Raw genomic sequence first — 21,543 nt, forward strand, 5'->3', positions numbered from 1 at the left:
TGGCTGTAATGAATTGTTGGGTCCTGGCAATATAGATAAAAATCTTTGAAAAAAACGGCATGAATTCCCCCCAGTCCATTACAAGGCCCTTCAGGCCCTTCAGGTCTGGTATGGATATTAAAGGGAACCCTGCGACAATTAAAAAAAAAAAAATGGCGTAGGGGCCAGCCAAAATCCATACTAGGCCCTTCAGGTCTGGTATGGATTTTAAGGGGAACCCTGCGCCAACATTTAAAAAAAATGACGTAGGGGCCCCCCAAAATCCATACCAGACCCTTATCCAAGCATGTAAACTGGCAGGCTGCAGGAAAAGAGGAGGGATGAGAGAGCAGCCCCCCTCCTGAACCGTACCAGGCCACATGCACTCAACATGGGAACGATGCTTTGGGGTCCCCCAAAACATGTTGTCCCCATGTTGATGGGGACAAGGGCCTCATCCCCATAACTCTTGCCCTGGTTTAATTAATCCTTTATTAAAAAATAAAAAAATTAAAATGTCCCACAAAGTAAATCCATCGCGCCGCCTGACGAACCGAAAAAAAAACGCAACAAGTCGCCTCCATGGGAGGCTCCCACCAACTGAAGCCTCTTTGCGAAGACAGCTGTTATATAGCTGAGGGCGGACAATGGGACATTTTTATTTTTTAATAAAGGATTTGTACAAAACTGTAATCTATACTATTTCTGACACTTTTTTGGTGAATGTGTAGGGGTACAAAACCCATTCACATAAGGGGGCTGACATCTGGGGGTCCCCTTGTTAAAGGGGGCTTCCAGATTCCAAAAGCCCCCCGACCGCAGACACCCACAACCACCAGGCAAGGGTTATGGGGATGAGACCCTTGTTCCCTCCTGAACTGTGGATGTGTAGGGGTACAATGTACCTGATACCCATTCCCATAGGGGGGTGAGATCTGGGGTCCCCTTGTTAAAGGGGACTCGCAGATTCTGATAAGCCCCCCACCCGCAGACCCCCACAACCACCGGGCAAGGGTTGTGGGGATGAGGCCCTTGTCCCTTCCTGAACAGTACCAGACCACCTGCCCTTAACATGGGGAGGGTGCTTTGGGGTCCCCAAAAAAAGCACCTTCTCCCCATGTTGATGGGGACAAGGGCCTTATTCCCACAACCCTTGCCTGGTGGTTGTGGGGGGTCTGTGGGCAGGGGGCTTATCACAATCTGGAGGCACATTGGGTAAACCTACACATCCACCCAAAAAGGTGTCAAAATTAGTAAAAATTACAGTAAACAGTTTGGGATAAATCCTTTATAAAAAAATAAAAATGTCCCACGATGTAAATCCATCATCCACCCTCAGCTATATAACGGCTGTCATTGCAAAGAGGCTTCAGTCAGCAGGAGCCTCCCATGGAGGCGGAGTTGTTGCATTTTCTTTTTTGGTTTGTCGCGCGGTGTGATGGATGATAGATTTACATTGCGGACATTTTTTTTTAATAAGGGATTTATTAAACCTGGCCAAGGGAGACAAGTTGTTTTGAGGGGACCCCAAAGCATCCTCCCCATGTTGGGGGCATGTGGCCTGGTATGGTTCAGGAGGGGGGGCGCTCTCTCGTCTCCCCTTTTCCTGCAGCCTGCCAGGTTGTGTGCTCAGATAAGGGTCTGGTATGGATTTTGGGGGACCCCATGCCATTTTTTTAATTTTGGTGCAGGGTTCCCTTTAATATCCATACCAGTCCTGAAGGGCCTGGTAAAGGACTGGGGGGGCTCATACCATTTTTTTCAATGATTTTATCTATATTGCCGAGACCCGACAATTAATTACAGCCGTGATCAGTTTTGAATGCCTTTTTTTGCTTTAGAAATTTCATTTTGCTGTGGTATTGTTCTAAACATGAGAAAATTGCGTTACTTTACAGGCATACTAAGGACACCCCCCAGTCATGATATTTAAAGGAATATTTCATTTTTATTGTTTCACTTTAAGCATTATTAAAATCACTGCTCCTGATAAAACTTTTTTGGAATTGATACATGTCCCCTGGGACAGGACCCAGGTCCTCGTACACTTTGTATGGCAATAACTTGCATATGAGCCTTTAAAATGTGAACTTTTGATTTTTCATGTTCGTGTCCCATAGACTTTAACGGTGTTTGCTTGTTCATACAAATTTTTTGCCTGTTCGCATGTTCTGGTGCGAACCGAACCAGGAGGTGTTCGGCTCATCCCTAATAATAATCATAGTGTGCCTGAAATCATCAGTGTTCCATCACAATACATGCTTTCAGACAGAACGCCCTTCCTCAGGCTGGGAACACTGTAAACTGGGAACAGGAATTTGAAGTGCTGCAGCCCTAGATTTTACTTGTGTATTTTGGACTGTTGGGGGTCAGTCCTGCTACTTGGAGTTGGAGCTGGCATAAAAGAAATATATGTATAAAACTGTAAAAATCACCTTTGGACCATCAAGCTAATGATAGCTTTTTGGGTTTGACCACATGGCTGTCATTGATTGAGCTTGCCTAAATTAATACTGTTCTACAGGAGTTCCCTAGGAAGGACCTTGAGTGGCAGTTCACACCAGATGTAGTTCCTTGCACTTTTTTTCTGCAATAAAAATGCATGCACAGTGTTCTCCATGTATTCCAATGGCTCTAGTTCACACCAATGCAGTCAGTTTCCATCAGTTTCCGGTCAGTTTCGGCATTGGAAATTGACTGGAAACTGACTGGAAACTGACTGGAACTGACTGCACTGGTGTGAACTAGAGCCATTGGATTACATGGGAAACACTGTTCATGCATTTTTCAAGCCAGTTCACACCACAAAAATGCACTCCGGATACGTTCCGGAGCAGTTTTTGCTTACAGTTCACACCACCCACAGTTCCAGTGCATTTTTTACAATTTGCTAGATTCCAGTATAGTTCTGTGCAGAAAAAATGCAGCACACTCTACTTTTTTTTTCTGCACTGGAGACTGACCGGAAACTGACTGCACTGGTGTGAAATAGAGCGATTGAAATACATGGAAAGCACTGCATGCATTTTTAGTGCAGAAAAAATGCACAGAACTGCATCTGGTGTGAACTAGCACTTAGTGCAGAAAAAAAGCACACAGAACTGCATCTGGTGTGAGCTAGCACTGAAACAATGTCATAGTCTGCCCCATGGGGTATTACCTGACTTTATTGCTGCTGGTATTTGTGGGTTCAGTGTTATGATCCTTAAACTGGCCATACACGTGGCAATTTGATCAACTGCTAGACCTTTCAAATTAATTTTAATAATTTTGAGAAAAAAAATGGTTTTGTTCTCAGGGAGATGGGGTTGAAGTTGCCTCAATCAAACATGTTGGAAAAATCTAAACTTTTAATGAAATTTCTGTAGTTTTTAAAGTATATTTCACATTCAGGTGTTTTATCAAATCTGCGGGTAGTAGATTGCTTGGTTTCAGGCACCCACCTTGATCATATGTTCATTTCCCTGAAGACCAAAAGTGGCAGAAGGTGCTTGAAAGGTGTCATGTGTAAGCAGTTTAATTCACCCTTTACAACCTTTCAAGCATGTCTTCCCTATCCCTAATGGGACCTGCCAAAGCATGGTTGATATGAGTGGAAGTGGAGGATAGTAGGGCATTCTCTTCACATTGTCCTCCACAGCACTCATCTTCTCTTTCCTATCATGTTCCCTTGGTCTGTACCTGCTTATTTTGGAAGTACGTCTACATTGATATCTATGTTGTCCAGACAAGGCACATTCTAAAATAACAGGTGATGACATCAATCTCATTCATTTTTGTTTGAAATATTAATCTTACATTGTAATTGCCAACCACATGCCATCCAAACAACAGTATTTGTTTTTCTTTTCAATTATACATCTTAGCATGCTCATGACCTATATGATGTTGTCCCTTTAGTTACAGAGCAACTTCTTAAAAAAAAGAATCATGATAATATGCCATCTATAGAGCTTTTGCTCCATAAAATACTGTGGATTACCACAAAATTAAAGAAAATAGAACTGCAAAATGCATTGGTTATATGAATGGTACATTTTGTCATAATGTCTAATTTAAATTCTCTACTTTTACATTTTGAATTAATTATTATTTAACATTTTAACAGATATTTAAAAATATATATATTTTTTGAAAACTTTTCGGGAGTCCTGGAAAATTTGTCATTCAGTTTATCTGTACATATACCATTCTGATCTATATTAACACATCTGTGAATATACAGTACAGGCAGACTGGACTAACACCAATAAAGAATGTAAAATCCAATGTAACTGAACATTACCGATTTTGACATTTTCCTCACACCACGGCTGCACTGTAATGATTACTGGGAAGCAGCGATCAAGCACAGGTACATAATGCCTCAAGCTCAACTTTCTTGATGTCACAGACTCTGTAGTGGTTTGAAAACATTAACTTTATTTCACTGCTTCCATTTTAAGTACATTTAGGTTAAGTTTACGTCTCTAATCTATGATGACTTGCCTGTGGGACTGTTTAGTGATTTTTTTTTTTACTGAGGTCAAAATGGATTGTGATAGTTTATTTATATGCGGTTGTGAAAAGTCTACCCAGCCAAGTCCTAACCCATGATATTTATCTTGACAAATTATTATTTTTCTAATAGAGAATTAATAATAAACATTAGTTCACCATTGTCAACATAGTTCAATCATGTAAAGTTAAGCACAATTAATTGTCATTTAAAGGGAAAAATTGAATGTTTTTTAGTATTTATCTAAGTATTATTTTTTTATGTTTTAAACTAATATTTTGTATATATTTTTACTATTTATATATATTTTTTAGTTTACAAATAATCATTTAACAAAGCAAGCCCCATTGACAATTGTTTTGAACTTTGTGATGGTCTTTCTAAAGAGAAACCACAGAGGTATCTTATTTCTTTCAGCCTGACATTATTTATTTAAATGAGTAAAACCATACACAATGGGGAGAGACATGGCTCACTGAATTTAATCAGAGCTTCCACTTAATCCAAGCTTCAGCTATTGAGCTCTGTAAACCAAAACATTGGACATTGACTTCAAATGAGTTTATACAGTTTATTTGTGCACATTAGCCCCTTTTTGTCTGCATCCTGTTTATTAATTTTCCTTAGCAGGATCCCTTATGCTGGGGATACTGCTATAAGGACACTTACCTGTCCAGGGATCCCACGATGTCAGCACCCCAAGCCGATTCGTCTATCAGTTATGACATAATGATCACATGCAAGCTGGAGGATTAATCGACAAAAAAGCCTTCTTTCTGCAGAACCTTTTAGGCTGCAGTGGGATCTGCGGTACCATTTACTTAATTATGTAATTGTCAGATTGAATTACATAATTTAAAATAATATTAAATGAACATTAAAAAAAAGTTTAAACTTTTTTTTAAGCATTTGTCAGCATATAATACTAAACTAGAACTGGGGGTCTTATTGAAATAACTAACTAAAAGCCTTACACGTTCTTAAAAAAAATATAAAAATTGTTTAGATGTGCAATTTTTTCATAAAGTAGGCAAGTTAAATAACACATCCCAATTCTTACAAATTTGGCATGTATTAAGATTAATTTACATAACAAATTGTTTACTTTTACTTATACAGTAAGTCATTTATTTGGTAAACTAATAAGAGCCTGGCATCCTTTTTTAGGCTGACAAATGTGCTAAATGCAACAAAAAAAATATATATATATATCTATATATATGGATATATCCATACATATAGATATATAGATATTTTAATTTATATTACTACTGTAGCTGTATCTAACAATTTCAAGTATTAAACATATTGCAATGCCTATTTCACAGCAGTCTGAAGGTGGCAGTGTTCATCTGCAGGCTAAAGCCTTCAGCCCAACACTTTGGTCCCTGATCATTAATGGAAAACCAAGTTGTCAATAATAGCCAGGATTCAGAGCCACCAGCCACAAGAAGTGTAGGCTGGTGGTTTTCCAAAGCAGGGCATCATTTATTAGTAGTTATATGCAAATGGTAGTGGTAGTGGTAAGGGGTTAAATTATTACCAAGTCCATATTTGAGTGCAGATCATTTACAGCGGGGCCTAGAGCAGCCACCCCAGTATTTAATAGATGATGGTATTGTATCTGTTACTACTTCAGAATGATGGTAGCATGCTGTGGTCTGCCACAAAAAAATTAAAACCTGGGAGCATCTAGTCATAATTAATGCCTACAGGGAGTGACAGACTGACATAGAGGTAAAAGAGGTACACACCTCAATTGTTGTGATAGAGAGGGTGCAGTTAAAGTGGGATCTTCTGTAGGAGCAATCTCTCAAAGTACAGATAATTTCTGATGACTCTATACACTGGGAGATAGGTTGATACAGTGCAGAGGACAGCTTTCTCATGGACAGCAGATCCTCGCTGATTACATTGGAAGAGCCTATCTCCCAGAATAATCTGTAGTGAAAGGTTGTCAATGTGATAACTCAGTCCTGCTCTTCATTAAGGCTACAATTGTGGCCATTATTCATAAATTAATTTTCTGTGTGAATTTTAAACCCATTTAAATAAATAAATTAAAAGTTTAACTAATGGTTAACCCAATTTACATTTTGTTAACCCATTCATTGCCTTCTTTCCTAAGCTATTTTGTTGTACAATTCATATGTAAACATGAAAAACATTGCATCAGTTTGTCTTGTAGCACTGCATTAAAAATTCTTTGTGCCAGAAAAATAAGGCTATTGCCACTGTCCATCTCAGTTTTTGCTGGGGGTCCATTTCGGGCTCTTTGACTTTAGTGCTACTGGTCTCCATTCATAAAGCAGCTCGCATGCAGTATTTAGGTATCCAGACACATTTTGCCTAAATATCGCATGCAATCCTGAAACTGTCAAATCACTATACCATTTTGTGGTATTTACCTAAAAACACTCTGTAAATACCACATAAACAGGCATTAAACTCAATTTATAGAGGAAAATACATCATTAAATGCATGGGGTAATTAAGTAGTGGTATTGCAGTATTTCAGGAATGTGTATGTTTTTAACTAGTTGTTAAAGAGCAGGCTAAACTACCAGTAACTGTCATGGTTGTTAAAGTGGAATTCCAGCCTCAAAAAAGTTTTTTTTAAAAGTCAGCAGCTACAAGTACTGTAGCTGCTGACTTTTAATAAGGACACTTACCTGTCCAGGGAGCCCGCGATGTCGGCCCTCTGAGAAGATGAAATTTCATATTTCACCATGGCCCAGCTGGGATGGAAGTACCCCTTTGTACTTCTTAAAAGGTAAGAAGAAAAAATAATAATAATAATATATATATACAAAAATGAGCGGTGGAGGGGTGGAGGGGTGGTCTTTAGTTTAAGACATTCTTGTAAAGTTGGGTGGAACTCCGCTTTAAGGACTGGGTGGCCACCACATCCTTAACAACCAATGAGTCATCAGCTGTCAGTGGGGTTCCCTGCTGACAGCTGAATGTAAAGAAAAGCTCTGCCGGCTTTAAAAAATCATGGAAAAAAATGGTGTGGGGTCCCTCAATCCATACCTGTAATTCAATTACTGCAAGCTTTCACCACTAAAATACCACATCAGTTCATAAAGTAGCATATTTGGTATTTTAGTAGCATTTTTTCGTGAATGGCAAAAAAAATTGAAAAACGCTGAGCTTATTTTAGCGCATTTCTAGATACCACTTTGTGAATGGAGCACACTGTCATTTACACTGCCACATTTACATATTTTTAACTTTGACTAAATATGTAGAGTATGTATCTAATTTTATTTTCTCAAGTGGACATATCACAATTTAAATAAAATAAATGTGTAAGAGGTAAATTGGCACTGCCACAAAATAAATGTGAAATTGACCGTGCAGTCAGATCATGTGCTAAAGTGCCTTCCTTGTGGATTATGCAGCAAGTTAACAAAGAGGTGCAAGTGCTATTAGTAATATAGACCAATATTCCATAATCCATAAGGAAGGCACTTCAGGACATGATCTGACCGCAACGGTCAATTTCACATTTATTTTGTGGCATTGCCAATTTACCTCTTACACATTTATTTTATCTATCAGCTTCTTCACTTTGTGGAGTTTTTCAGGGGATGCAGCAGCCACGCATACACCTAAGCTTGGAAGTTTTTATTTATTTCTCTCATATCACAATTTAACTCTATAATATTCAAGGTGATTTTAAATAACAAGCAACAATTAAAAATTATTTTTGTTCATTGGTATTTATTTAAACTAAAAGTGTTTCTATTACTTTTTTTAATATTTTAGAATAGGGAAGGGTTAGAATGTTTATCAGGTCTTTATTTTTGTCTATGTTTCCTTGGAGAGATTTTCCTTCACTTCCTGTCCCCAACAAGGAAATAAAAATAAATCTCTCCAAAATGAGAGATTTCACAGGGATAACATTGAGGGAGAGGTTCCTAAACTGGCACATACAACAATGAAGACAGTTTCTTACCCTTCTATACTTTATACAAAAAAAAGCGTTTGGCTACAGATATGCTTGCCAAGTAAAAGAGCAAATCAAAGCAGTAAAGTAGTTGGAGGATTGCCATTTAAAAAAAAAAGTAGCAATATACGTAATCATTATTTTTATAGTGGTTCCAAAATACAGAAGCCATTTAATTTTTTTTAAAGATTGTTAAATATTTATTAAATGTTTTAAAGATTTATAGACCAATATAAATGTTTGCAGTAAAAGGCCAACAATACCAGCATTGATTAGTTTGGCATATTGAAGCACATGCTGGTTGCTTATATTTGTCAAGGATTCCAGTGGTTCGATTCAATTCAAGGAAGATTCAATCCAGCAATATCCACCTATATCTAAAATATCAGTTGTATGTAAAACTAAACTTAAAAAAGCGGAAAAAATAAATTTGCCCACAAAATAGTTTTATAGACTGGTTTAATAATTTAAAGAAAAGTGCAAACAATAGAATAAAATTGCATAACATCTCTGAACAGTGACTACACAGACAAGCAAATGAAAGCAGCTGACCACGTACCCACACACCTTGGCAGAGGTGCACTCCACACACGACGCCCACCGCCAAGACAAACAATTTCCGATATTCCTTCTAAGCGATATCCAGATGAACATGTAAATGTTATGATATCTCCAACTCCAAAATGGTTGCCATGCCTTCTTCCATACAGTGGAATTCCTGGATCCTCACATGGTTCTAAGCTGTATTCTAAAATAATAAACATACATGCCATTGGACATTATATTTGAAATAATAAGATCATTTACAGTGCCTTGAAAAAGTATTCCTACCCCTTGAAATTTTCCACATTTTGTCATGTACAACCAAAAATGTAAATGTATTTTTATTGGGATTTTATGTGATAGACCAACACAACATGGCACATAATTGTGAAGTGGAAGAAAAATGATAAATGGGTTTCAACATTTTTTACAAATAAATATCTGAAAATTGTGGTGTGCAAAATAGCTCAAGCTGTCAGATTGGATGGAGAGCATCTGCGAACAACAATTTTCAAGTCTTGCCACAGATTCTCAATTGAATTTTGGTCTGGGCTTTGACTGTGCCATTCTAACACATGTATATGCTTTGATCTAAAGCAGCGGTTCTCAACTCCTGTCTTCAGGACCCACAAACAGGCCACTGAAATACATCACAGGTGATATAATTTGCTGCTCAGTGATTGTAGTATTCTAGTCTGCATCTCCCCACATTTTGTCATGTACAACCAAAAACATAAATGTATTTTATTGGAATTTTATGTGATAGACCAACACAACGTGGCACATAATTGTGAAGTGGAAGAAAAATGATAAATGGTTTTCAAAATTTTTTACAAATAAATATCTGAAAATTGTGGTGTGCATATGTATTCAGCACCCCCTCCCTCACATTTTTGTAAATATTTTATTTTATCTTTTCATGTGACAACACTGAAGAAATGGCACTTTGCTACAATGTAAAGTAGTGAGTGTACAGCTTGAATAACAGTGTAATTTGCTGTCCCCTCAAAATAACTCAACACACAGCCATTGATCTCTAAACCACTGGCAACAAAAGTGAGTACACCCGCAAGTGAAAATGTCTAAATTGGGACCAATTAGCTATTTTCCCATGTTATAAGGTCTCAGTTCTGAATGGGGATCAGGTGCGTTAAATTTGGTGTTATCGCTCTTACTCTCTTATACTGGTAACTGGAAGTTCAACATGGTACCTCATGGCAAAGAACTCTCTGAGGATCTGAAAAAAAAATTGTTGCTCTGCATAAAGATGGCCTAGGCTATAAGCAGATTGCCAAGACCCTGAAACTGAGCTGCACCACGGTGGCCAAGACCATACAGCCATTTAACAGGACAGGTTCCACTCACAACAGATCTCTCCATGGTCCACCAAAGAAGCTGAGTGCACGTGCTCAGCGTCATATCCTGAGGTTGTCTTTGGGAAATAGACATATGAGTGCTGCCAGCATTTCTGCAGAGGTTGAAGAGGTGGGAGGTCAGCCTGTCAGTGCTCAGACCATATGCCGCACTCTGCATCGAATGTCTGCATGGCTATTGTCCCAGAAGGAAGCCTCTTCTAAAGATGATGCACAAGAAAGCCCATAAACAGTTTGCTAAAGACAAGTAGATTAAGGACATGGATTACTGGAACCATGTCCTGTGGTCTGATGAGATCAAGATAAAACTATTTGGTTCAGATGGTGTCAAGCGTGTGTGGCAGCAACCAGGTGAGGAGTACAAAGACAAGTGTGTCTTGCCTACAGTCAAGCATGGTGGTGGGAGTGTCATGGTCTGGGGCTGCATGAGTGCTGCCGGAACTGGGGAGCTACAGTTCATTGAGGGAACCATGAATGCCAACATGTACTGTGACATACTGTAGCAGAGCATGATCCCCTTCCTTCAGAGACTGGGCTGCAGGGCAGTATTCCAGCATGATAACGACCCTCAAAGATGACCACTGCCTTGCTAAAAAAGCTGAGGGTAAAGGTGATGGACTGGCCAAGCATGTCTCTAGACCTAAACCCTATTGAGCATCTGTGGGGCATCCTCAAATGGAAGGTGGAGGAGCGCAAGGTCTATAACATCCACTAACTCTGTGATGTCGTCATGGAGAAGTGGAAGATGACTCCAGTGGCAACCTGTGAAGCTCTGGTGAACTCCATGCCCAAGAGGGTTAAGGCAATTCTGGAAAATAATGGTGGCAACACAAAATGTTGACACTTTGGGCTCAATTTGGACATTTTCACTTGGGGGTGTGCTCACTTTTGTTGCCAGCAGTTTAGACATTAATGGCTGTGTGTTGAGTTATTTTGAGGGGACAGCAAATTTACACTGTTATACAAGCTGTACACTCACTACTTTACATTGTAGCAAAGTGTAATGTCTTCAGTGTTGTCACATGAAAAGATATAATAATATATTTACAAAAATGTGAGGGGTGTACTCACTTTTGTGAGATACTGTATATCATTTATGAAAATGACAAATGCAAAAATACTGATTCTTTTTTTTTAATTAAGAATTTGGATATGTTTACTCTTAGGAAAGACAATTGATAGGGTGGCAAATGATAGACATCAGATGGCTTCTAGTCACTGACACACCAGCTAAAGTGTCAGATTCAGACACAGCAAGCAAAGCTTTATTGACAAAGTGGGGGGGGGTAAAATTTTTATAAACAAACCCACATAACTATAACAATTTAGGATAAATACTGAGCTATGTGCAAATTAGGATTCATTAGGGGAAATTTACTAAAACTGGAGTGTGCAAAATCTGGAGCAGCTCCACATGGACACAATCAGCTTCCAGGTTTTATTGTCAAAGCTTAATTGAACAAGCTGACGTTAAAAGCTGATTGGCTACCATTCACAGCTGCACCAGATTATGAGTGCTTAAGTTTTAGTAAATCTACCCCCATTGTCTTTTATATATACTGTAGCTGTGGATTAAACCATGAACAAAGAAAAGAAAAACAGTGGATAGTGTGTAGAGATAGAGAGTAGACTGCTGTGCTTTTTAATCTTTTAATTTTTACCATGGAACCCTTTCCTTATTTTAAGACTAAACCTCTTTTTGCCCAATCCTAAATCATGGCCATGTTTCTTATTCAGGGACCTTAGAGTGCGCAGGTTATTACAGTTTATATAATCACCTTAGACATACTGTACAAATGATTAAAAGTAAAGGAACAGAAGAATATAATTAAGCTCACAACATCTAATGGAGGAGAGGCAACTATATGAAGTATTTTTATTTTTGGGTTTACATACCATTTAATCTTAGCTTGTATACAGCTTTTTATAACATCTAGATGGAGCAGTTGAATTGATACAAAGAGACATCTGTTATTATTAAAGCTAGGGACAATAAAAGTTAAATTAGGCAAAGGTAACTTTTTTTAACTTATTAAACTTATTCCTTTATCATTACTGAAGAGGAAAGATGACTATTAAATTTTGAAGTGTATGCTAACAATTTCCTTACCAGAAAAGGTAATGTTGAATCCTTCATATGATATTGAAAAATCTGAAATAAATCGCAACTGAGCTCTGAAATTTCCATAGAGACCGGCATTAATTGCTGCAGGGAGTTCAGAGCCGGTGAGCCGTGCCAGAGGCTGGGTAAAGCTACCATTTTCGGTAATTAGTAAGTAGTCATGAAGATCTTCCAGATGAAAGGTGTGAAAGGTGAACTGAACGCCTAAAAAAATAAACGAGATTTAGAAGTGTAGCTAATATCATTACAAACAATTCAAATATAGTATTACTGCATTGGTGAAATAGTCATGTATTCCATTATGGACAAAATGTCAAAAATAAGAGAAGGAAAAATCTTTTACCAGCTTCTGCTTTTTTATCATATGTTACAGAATGAAAACAGTTTTTTTTATAATGATGGCACTTGTAGACCAGTACCCAGGGTAGTAGGAAAGTAGGAAATGGTGGGTGCAGCATCAGACACCTCTGACTAGCGATGAGCTCAGGTGTGTTTGGATTGTACCCACCAGGAAGCCATCACTGCACACCTCCAATCATAGGCAGTAAGGCATTTCCCGGTCCGCAGCTGCACATACACATGCTATCTATGATCGGCGGTGTACAGTGACAGCTTCCTGGTGGGTATGATGTGAACAGGCAGGAATCCTGAACCCATCCCTACCTCTGACTAAATTCAGTAAGTTAACTGTAGGGTAAAGGTGGTGTTTGGGATGCTGAGAGTAACAAGAGGGCTCTTCATAGTTCAAGGAAAAATTAAACATCTTTCCCTTCTATGGTTAGATGGGGTGTACAGGTAAAAAGTAGTTCTGAATATAAATAATATCCTATGCTGATCTACAGTAATAGGACATTCTTTTTTTTACTAACATAATCACCTAACACAAAGATTGTTTAAATGTGATGTCATCATAAGGACCAGATTTACAATTCGTTCTTCCATAGACTGACTACCTTGTGTCTTGTCTTTCACAAAATCAAAACTTTGCCAACATCACACTGCTTTTTCCAATATTTTTCTCTTTTACAGTCCCAATATATCAGTCAGTACAGGAAGTTTGAAGGTGGAAACAGCAGATTTGCCCTTATTTTCTCTACACCCACAAAGAATGCCTACCCATCAAACATCCCAACTTGTCTTGGACTATTTAATAGTTGACAAAATAATACAATCACTCCATATAGCCCATTATGGTGGTATTTCCTTTTTTTGAATATTGAATATAACATTTCCCCATGGGGTCTGGGTGCAGCTTCAACTGCATAACCAAACTGTCTATTCATGCTGTAATACCTTTACAGCTTGGTAAGTCATCAGCAGTGATTTCTAAAAAGTAATAGGAAGGAGGAGAATGCAAATTATGTGTTAGGCTCTTTGACCCCATAATTAACAGTGGTCAGTGTAACACAAAAACAGCCTGCAAGGTTAGGGGCCTATGTAGACTTGGACCCAGACCTGGATTTGGCTTTGAAACAGAAGGTATTTGCATATCTCTCTTCTAACACATTAAAAAAATAGGGAATTTACACATCATATTGCAAACATGCTTTTGTTACAGGTCTTTTAATTGTCTTAACCACTTGCTGACCACCTCTGTAACAGTTTTACTGCTACAGGGTGGCAGCTGTGCTCCGGAACACAAATATATATGTGAACCTGCACTTCTGCCTGCAGGGGGGCGCACATGCCGCCGGTGATGACTTCTGCTGTGATAATTCACAGCAAAAGCCGATCTGTGGGTGCCGGGTACTCAATGTCTTCCGGCACCCGCTGATCATTGGTTAACTACACAGAACAGAGATCTGCCTATGTAAACAAGGCAGATCCCCATTCTGACAGGTGGGAAGGCATGGATTAAGCATGCACAGCACAGCTTAAAGGTATTTTCACAGTCCAAACCATTAATGAGACTCATTCTTTCCATAACAGTAATGCCCCGTACACACGGTCAGATTTTCCGACGGAAAATGTGTGATAGGACCTTGTTGTCGGAAATTCCGACCGTGTGTAGGCTCCATCACACATTTTCCATAGGATTTTCCGACACACAAAGTTTGAGAGCAGGCTATAAAATTTTCCAACAACAAAATCCATTGTCGGAATTTCTGATCGTGTGTACTCAAATCCGATGCAAAAAGTGCCAAGCATGCTCAGAATAAATAAAGAGATGAAAGCTTTTGGCTACTGCCACGTTTATAGTCCCGACGTACGTGTTTTATGTCACCGTCAGAATGATCAGATTTTCCAACAACTTTGTGTGACCATGTGTATGCAAGACAAGTTTGAGCCAACATCCGTCGGAAAAAATCCTAGGATTTTGTTGTCGGAATGTCCGATCAATGTCCGACCGTGTGTACGGGGCATAAGAGTAATGAAAACTTTGTCTATATATGTAGTATGCTTAAATATCATTATTCCGTATCTATTTTTTATGATTTTGTACATTCTGAATTAGTGTTTTAAAAATCAGTATATAGAGCTTTAAAATCAAAGTTGGCTATTGGGTTAAGTCCAAATAAAAAAGGTGCTAATTGCATTGCATAGCAAGGCATTCACTAGAGAAAAAAATCCAGTCTGGGAATGGAGCCAAGGTCACAGGTTAGGGGAAAGTCTGTATAGCTGGACTATGATAGTTAAAAAAAAATCTAATATGGACAGGCTAGAACTGTACATCTCAGCAAGATCATTATACAAAACTGGAATGAATAAGTTGCAAATGCTAAAAGTGAAGGGTAAATCACAAGAGAACATCCTACACAGTTTAATAGAAGAATTAATTTGATGAAAGTTGTCAAGTAGTGCCAAACTTAAATGAGGAGTAACTACGAAAAACTCAAATGAATATAATTTATTGTATAGAAAGCACATTCATTCATGTGTGGTGTAAAAGTGTGCTTACACGAAAATATACTGTTGGAAAATACAGATAACTATGAGAATCACTCAATATGGAGCATGAAAAATTATGTCAGTAGACTATGGTCTGTACAAGAGAAATTGCATAGGATGACATTTTTTTGTTTGTTTTTGTTTTACACTTTCTGATTAGTGGAAATTCACGTAGAACCCCTTAGAGGTATAATAATTGAATTTTGAGATCAGATCAGCTAAATACATTCCAGATGTATCAAAAAACAAAGCATGTTTCAATTTACAAGTCACTTGCTTCAGAAAATCATGTCCCCTGCTCTTCTGCACAAAAGGCCATTGCTTCTTATATGAAAGCTGTGGTCTCGCTGCAGAGGGTTGGCATGTCTCCTGCTGAATCAGACTGATAAGCAAAGTTATGATCTCTGCTAATTCTTGAGCTCTAGCTGTAAAGTGGTTGTAAAGGCAGAAAGTTTTTTTATCTTAATGCATTCTATGCATTAGGATAAAAAACCTTCTGTGTGTAGCATCCGCCCTCAGCCCCCCTAATTCTTACCTGAGCCCCATTTTTGTCCAGCAAAGTGCATGAGTGCCTTGGCCATCTGGGACTCTACCTCCTGATTGGCTGAGACACAGTAGTGGTGCCACTGTCAATCAATGGCAGTTAGCCAATCAGGAGAGAGAGGGGGCAGGGCTGAATTGTGGCTCTGTGTCTGAATGGATACACAGAGGTGTGGCTCGGCTCGAGCGCCCCTATAGCAAGCTGCTTGCTGTGGGGGCACTCAACAGGAGGGAGGAGCCAGGAGCGCTGGTGAGGGAGCCAAGAAGAGGAAGATCCAGGCTGCTCTGTGCAAAACCACTGCACAGCACGGATGTGCATAACATGTTTGTTAGATTTTTTTAAAAAAAACAAGACTTTAGTATCACTTTAACTCGGGAGGGGACTTGTCTACAGCATGTTGGTACAGGCTTGTCACTGCAGCAGCTTTGTAAATAAAATAATCTGTAAGACTTTGCAGACTTTTTGTTTTCATGCACCTGACATTGGCAAGTGATATTCTTGAACTCTGTGTACCCTAATAACACACATGGAACTTGCACATTGGCGCACAACAATAAAGCTGGGCACACAGTTAGTTAGTTTTTTTTCCATTCAGCTGACGGGTTGAAAAAAAAATAAATAATGAACGGATTCCCCCATCCACACAAGCAAGGTGAATAGAGGAATCCTCCCTGCTACAACATTGTATTCTGACAGTGGGAACTATCCACTGTCAGAATACATTGATCACTGACCAATTGGCTGCCACTGCTCATTGGTATAAGTTCTCCAGTGTAGTTCTTCAACAGTAGTCGATCAAATGATTGACTTCTGTCAAAAAGGGAGGGCTGCACATAGATCGAAAGTCAGCCGGTCGTTCCTGAACTGACAACATTTTGATTCATCTGTACCCACCCTAAGGAATGGATGGTCGCAATTATCTAGATCTTGTTAACATATACATATGGGCAGGGACCTCCTCTGATTTAAAAATTGTTTGTATTAACCATCTGGAACATTTTATTTAGTGTTTTACTTGTACTCCCTTGTTTTTTTTTTTTTGTATTAATTTGTACAGCACCACAGCAGATGATAGTGCTATATAAAGCAAAATTAATAAAATTCAGGATAACACCAACTGGAGAGCAGTCTACCTTGGGAAAATCCCTTTTCATCAGTACACAGATAACAACATTTTGGGGAGGATTACTCAAACCATCTGATGAAGTGGAATCATTCTTAAAATGGCATGTTTTTGTTAACTCAGATTTCATAGATATAGGATTTTTTTCAAGAAAGATTGGTGTTACTGTGAATTGTTACATGTCACCAGCCACCCAGGACTCATTTGTCCTCACTCGAGTGGCCTAACAATGCCATAGATCAAAGATCAGATCAGAGGCAACAAAAATCTGCTGTGATATTGCAAAGAATTTCTACAACAAATCTCTAACATTATTTAACCGCTTCAACTATTGCACTTGCTTATATTTGACATTACTTACTTAAATAACTCTACTTTTGTGGGAAAAAAATAGCAAATAACAAAAATTGATTTAGCACATACAATTGTTACACAAACCGTATTGTAATTGAATCATATTAACATTACATACAAAGCACTAGGACTAGGATGGATGGTTACTTAAACCAATGCCTACTATATTCTACAAATTTCCAACCTCCTATTTATGGCATGTACTTATACTTAAACAAGAACATGGGTGCACATACCTATGCACCAAAGCCAAGGGAGAGCAAATGACCTAACATTTATTAAGATTTAATAAATCGTAGGATTATTGCATGTAGTGTTTGATACTATTCGGATGTAGACCATAAATTCCCCATACACTTCCAAAATTAGATTGGGAGGTTCGAAAAGAGTAATGCCCCATACACACAATCAGATTTTCTGCCAAAAAATGTTGGATGTGAGCTTGTTGGCAGAAAGTCCTACTTTGTTTTTGGAATTTCTGATCGTGTGTACACAAGTCCGATGCACAAAAGTTCACGCATACTCGGAATCAAGCAGAAAGAGCCACATTGGGTATTGAACTTCCTATTTCTCGCCATATGTCTTGTACAACACCACGTTCCCACGTTCGTAACTGTTGGCCAACATTTTTGTGACCGTGTGTATGCAAGAAAAGTTGGAGCCAACAACCTTCGAACAAACTTCTACGGTTTTGTTTTTGGAAAGTTCGATCCTGTGTATGGGGCATAAATCTCTCCCATCTAAAAATCTGGTGTTAGGAAAGAAGTTCAGCATGTTTTTTAAAAAACAACATTATAATCCAAAAAAGTGTTGACCTTGTACTTGGGTAGATAAAAACTTCCCTCACAAAATGAAGATAGGTCAACACTATGCAAAAGTACCTCTTGGCTAAGAAAAAAACAACCTGCCGCTGTTTCCACAACTGAGGCTCATTAGTCACTGTGGCGACAAATATCTCATCTATGCCTCTAGTTGGTCAGCCCCATTAACATATTTTAATACTGCAGGGGGAATACAAACAAACACACTGTGGGCTTGGGTTACTGCTAAGGTGATCGATATGTAGAGATGAGCCGAACACCCCCCGGTTCGGTTTGCACCAGAACTTGCGAACAGGCAGAAAATTTGTGCAAACACTGTTAAAGTCTATGGGACACGAACATGAAAAATCAAAAGTGTTTATTTTAAAGGCTTATATGCAAGTTATTGTCATAAAAAGTGTTTGGGGACCCGGGTCCTGCCCCAGGGGACATGTATCGATGCAAAAAAAGTTTTAAAAACAGTTTTTTCATGAGCAGTGATTTTAATAATGCTTAAAGTGAAACAATAAAAATGAAATATTCTTTTAAATATTGTGCCTTAGTATGCCTGTAAAGTAGCACATCTTTCCTGTGTTTAGAACAGTACCACAGCAAAATTACATTTCTGAAGGAAAAAATTTAATTTAAAACTGCTTGCGGCTGTAATGTATTTTCGGAACCCAGCAATATAGATAATAATCATTGAAATAAATGGTATGGGTCCCCCCCAGTCCATTACCAGGCCCAATGGGGAACCCCACACCAAAATTTAAAAAAAATTTGCGTGGGGGTCCCCCCAAAATCCATACCCTGCCCTTCATGTCTGGTATGGATTTTAAGAAGAACCCCGAGCCAAAATAAAAAAAAGGTGTAGCCCCCCAAAATCCATACCAGAACCTTATCCGAGCATGCAACCACCTGGTAGCCTATTCCTGTACGTTCCTGTCATAGTGTCTTATGTATTCCATGATCCAGATTTATCAATAAAGGCACTTGTTATCTGTCTGATGTGCGGCCATCCAGATTACTTCATCCGCATGCAACCTGACATGCCGCAGGAAAAGGGGGGCGAGAGAGCACCCCCCTCCTGAACCATACCAGGCCACATGCCTTCAACATGGGGAGTATGCTTTGGGGTCCCCCCCAAAGCACCTTGTCCCCATGTTGATGGGGTCAAGGGCCTCATCTCCACAACCCTTGCCTGGTGGTTGTGGGGGTCTACGAGCGGGGGGATTATTGGAATCTGGAAGCCCCCTTTAACAAGGGGACCCCAGATCCTGCCCTCCCATGTGAATGGGTATCTGGTACATTGTACCCATTCACATTCACCAAAAAAGTGTCAAAATGGTAAAAATGACAGGATATAGTTTGGGACAAGTCCTTTATTTTTAAAAAAGTGTCCCGCGATGTCCATTCATCTTCGATCACAGAGTCCGATGAACCGAGGAAAAAAAATGGAAAAACTCCCTCTCTCCTGTGACGTTACATGACATCAGAAAGGGGCGGGAGTCACCCATTTACATCACCGGGTGGCCTTCTTTTTTTCTCGGGTCGTCGGACGCTGCGGCGCGCTCCCGTGTGATACACTCGGCCCTGCCTCCTGGCGCGCTGCATCATTGATTTGATTGACAGCAGCGGTAGCCAATGGCTGCGCTACTATCAGTCATCCAATGAAGAGCCCCCAGGAGCTGGGGGAAAACAACGCGGGATCGTGCCCACGGAGATTCGGGGCTCAGGTAAGTAAAACAGGGGCTTGGGGGGCCGGAGAGCGCAAAGTGTATTTTCACCTTAATGCATAGGATGCATTAAGGTGAAAAAACACAAAGCTTTACAACCCCTTTAATCCTACATGGGGTATTCCGATTGGCCAGACCTCTATTCAGAGGTTGTTGGCACAACTGGATTTTATTATTATATATTCTTGTATAAAATAATTTATTTTATTTTATTTTTGTTTGGTATGTCTCTTGTTTGTGCCATTAAAGTCCAACATTTATGGTAAGGCTAGTCCTTACAATTGCTTGGTTATTAAAAATGACCTATTGTTCCCAATCTGCAGCACTGTAATTGTTTGTAAAATGCAATGCAATATGACAACCCTGAGGCATTCTGTACATGCATGGTGTACAGAATGCCCCCCAGATATGTACTGTCCTTCTTGGGTGATTGGCTTACTGATTTTCCCAGAAGATTGCACTAAGATACAAGTCAGATTTTAGGCATCCCCTACAATAAAACTATTACTTTTTGTGAGAAACTCCCAACACAAAATCACATCTAAAGGGATGCAGACCCTGTCAATTTCCTGTTTAGAACCCTGCAAGTGCAGCACATGATTGGTAATTATAAAATCACTCCCATCATGCACATGGACAAAGAGATATCACTTTTTGTGAGATGCTCCCAAAGGGAAATCATATCTAATGGGATGCAGACCCTGTCACTTTCCTCTTTAGAACCTTGTAATTGCAGCAGGGTATACACATTCCTGATTGCTTAATGATAGTTTTAATCATGTTAATATAAGCATACTTTACTCATTTTATTCTGAAAGTTGTCCTATTCATAGTCATGACACTAAATCTATACTTCTAGTACCCTGTTTCCCGGAAAATAAGACCTAGCGTGATTGTCGGTGATGGCTGCAATATAAGCCCTACCCCCCAAATAAGCCCTACCCTGTTTCCCCGAAAATAAGCCCTACCCTGAAAATAAGACCTACAAGGACTTTAACTAGGGCTTATTTGGGGGGTAGGGTTTATATTGCAGCCATCACCGACAATCACGCTAGGTCTTATTTTCGGGGAAACAGGGTACAATGCATACTGAGGTTGATTATAAATGAAATAACATTTTTTTAAAATATTTTTAGTAAAGCACTACAAACGAATTTAAAAATAAGATAAAACATGTTTTAGGAAATAATGGATCTCAATGTCTACACCAGTTCAGTAGAGTTGGTGTGGGGCACTGTTGAATGTAATAGTTACACAATTAGTACTTAGATGATATTTTATTGTACAAACCTTGCATCATAACAGTCCTTAAAATAAATCTGTGCTTGCCCATACATGCCAAAGCAATAGGTATATTTATTGTAGACCTCCAAAGATACAAATGCAGTATTTGCCTTCCTTTCACTCTCCCACTACGTTGTTCATTCACCAAGGGTAAAGACAAAGCCTTGTCTTAGCTACAAGTGGGAGTCAGAGCTCATAGAAGGTTATGCAGTCCTTGTGGGATTGGCCCACATGCCCCTCCATAGTCCATACCAGGAAGTCTAGGGTAATAATTTTGGCTCCTGGAGAATAAATGGATTGGCAGGAGATCAATGGAAAGATCAGTATATGATGCTAGGGAGGCAGCAAT

The 21,543-nt window shown here is 39.1% G+C and overlaps 1 protein-coding gene across 1 annotated transcript in view; it reads right to left on the bottom strand.

The window, feature by feature from the left end:
- CSMD3 (CUB and Sushi multiple domains 3) overlaps positions 1 to 21,543 on the bottom strand; it is a 1,635,173-nt gene that overhangs the window by 645,220 nt on the left and 968,410 nt on the right. Inside the window, exons 21-22 of the mRNA XM_073632169.1 lie at positions 12,456 to 12,671; positions 8,989 to 9,177 (exon numbers count right to left, since the gene is read on the bottom strand). Of these exons, the coding sequence (XP_073488270.1) occupies positions 8,989 to 9,177; positions 12,456 to 12,671 (405 nt within the window). The remainder of the gene's footprint in view (positions 1 to 8,988; positions 9,178 to 12,455; positions 12,672 to 21,543) is intronic.

Source organism: Aquarana catesbeiana, linkage group LG05, assembly GCF_042186555.1.
Source record: "Aquarana catesbeiana isolate 2022-GZ linkage group LG05, ASM4218655v1, whole genome shotgun sequence".
NCBI lineage: Eukaryota > Metazoa > Chordata > Amphibia > Anura > Ranidae > Aquarana > Aquarana catesbeiana.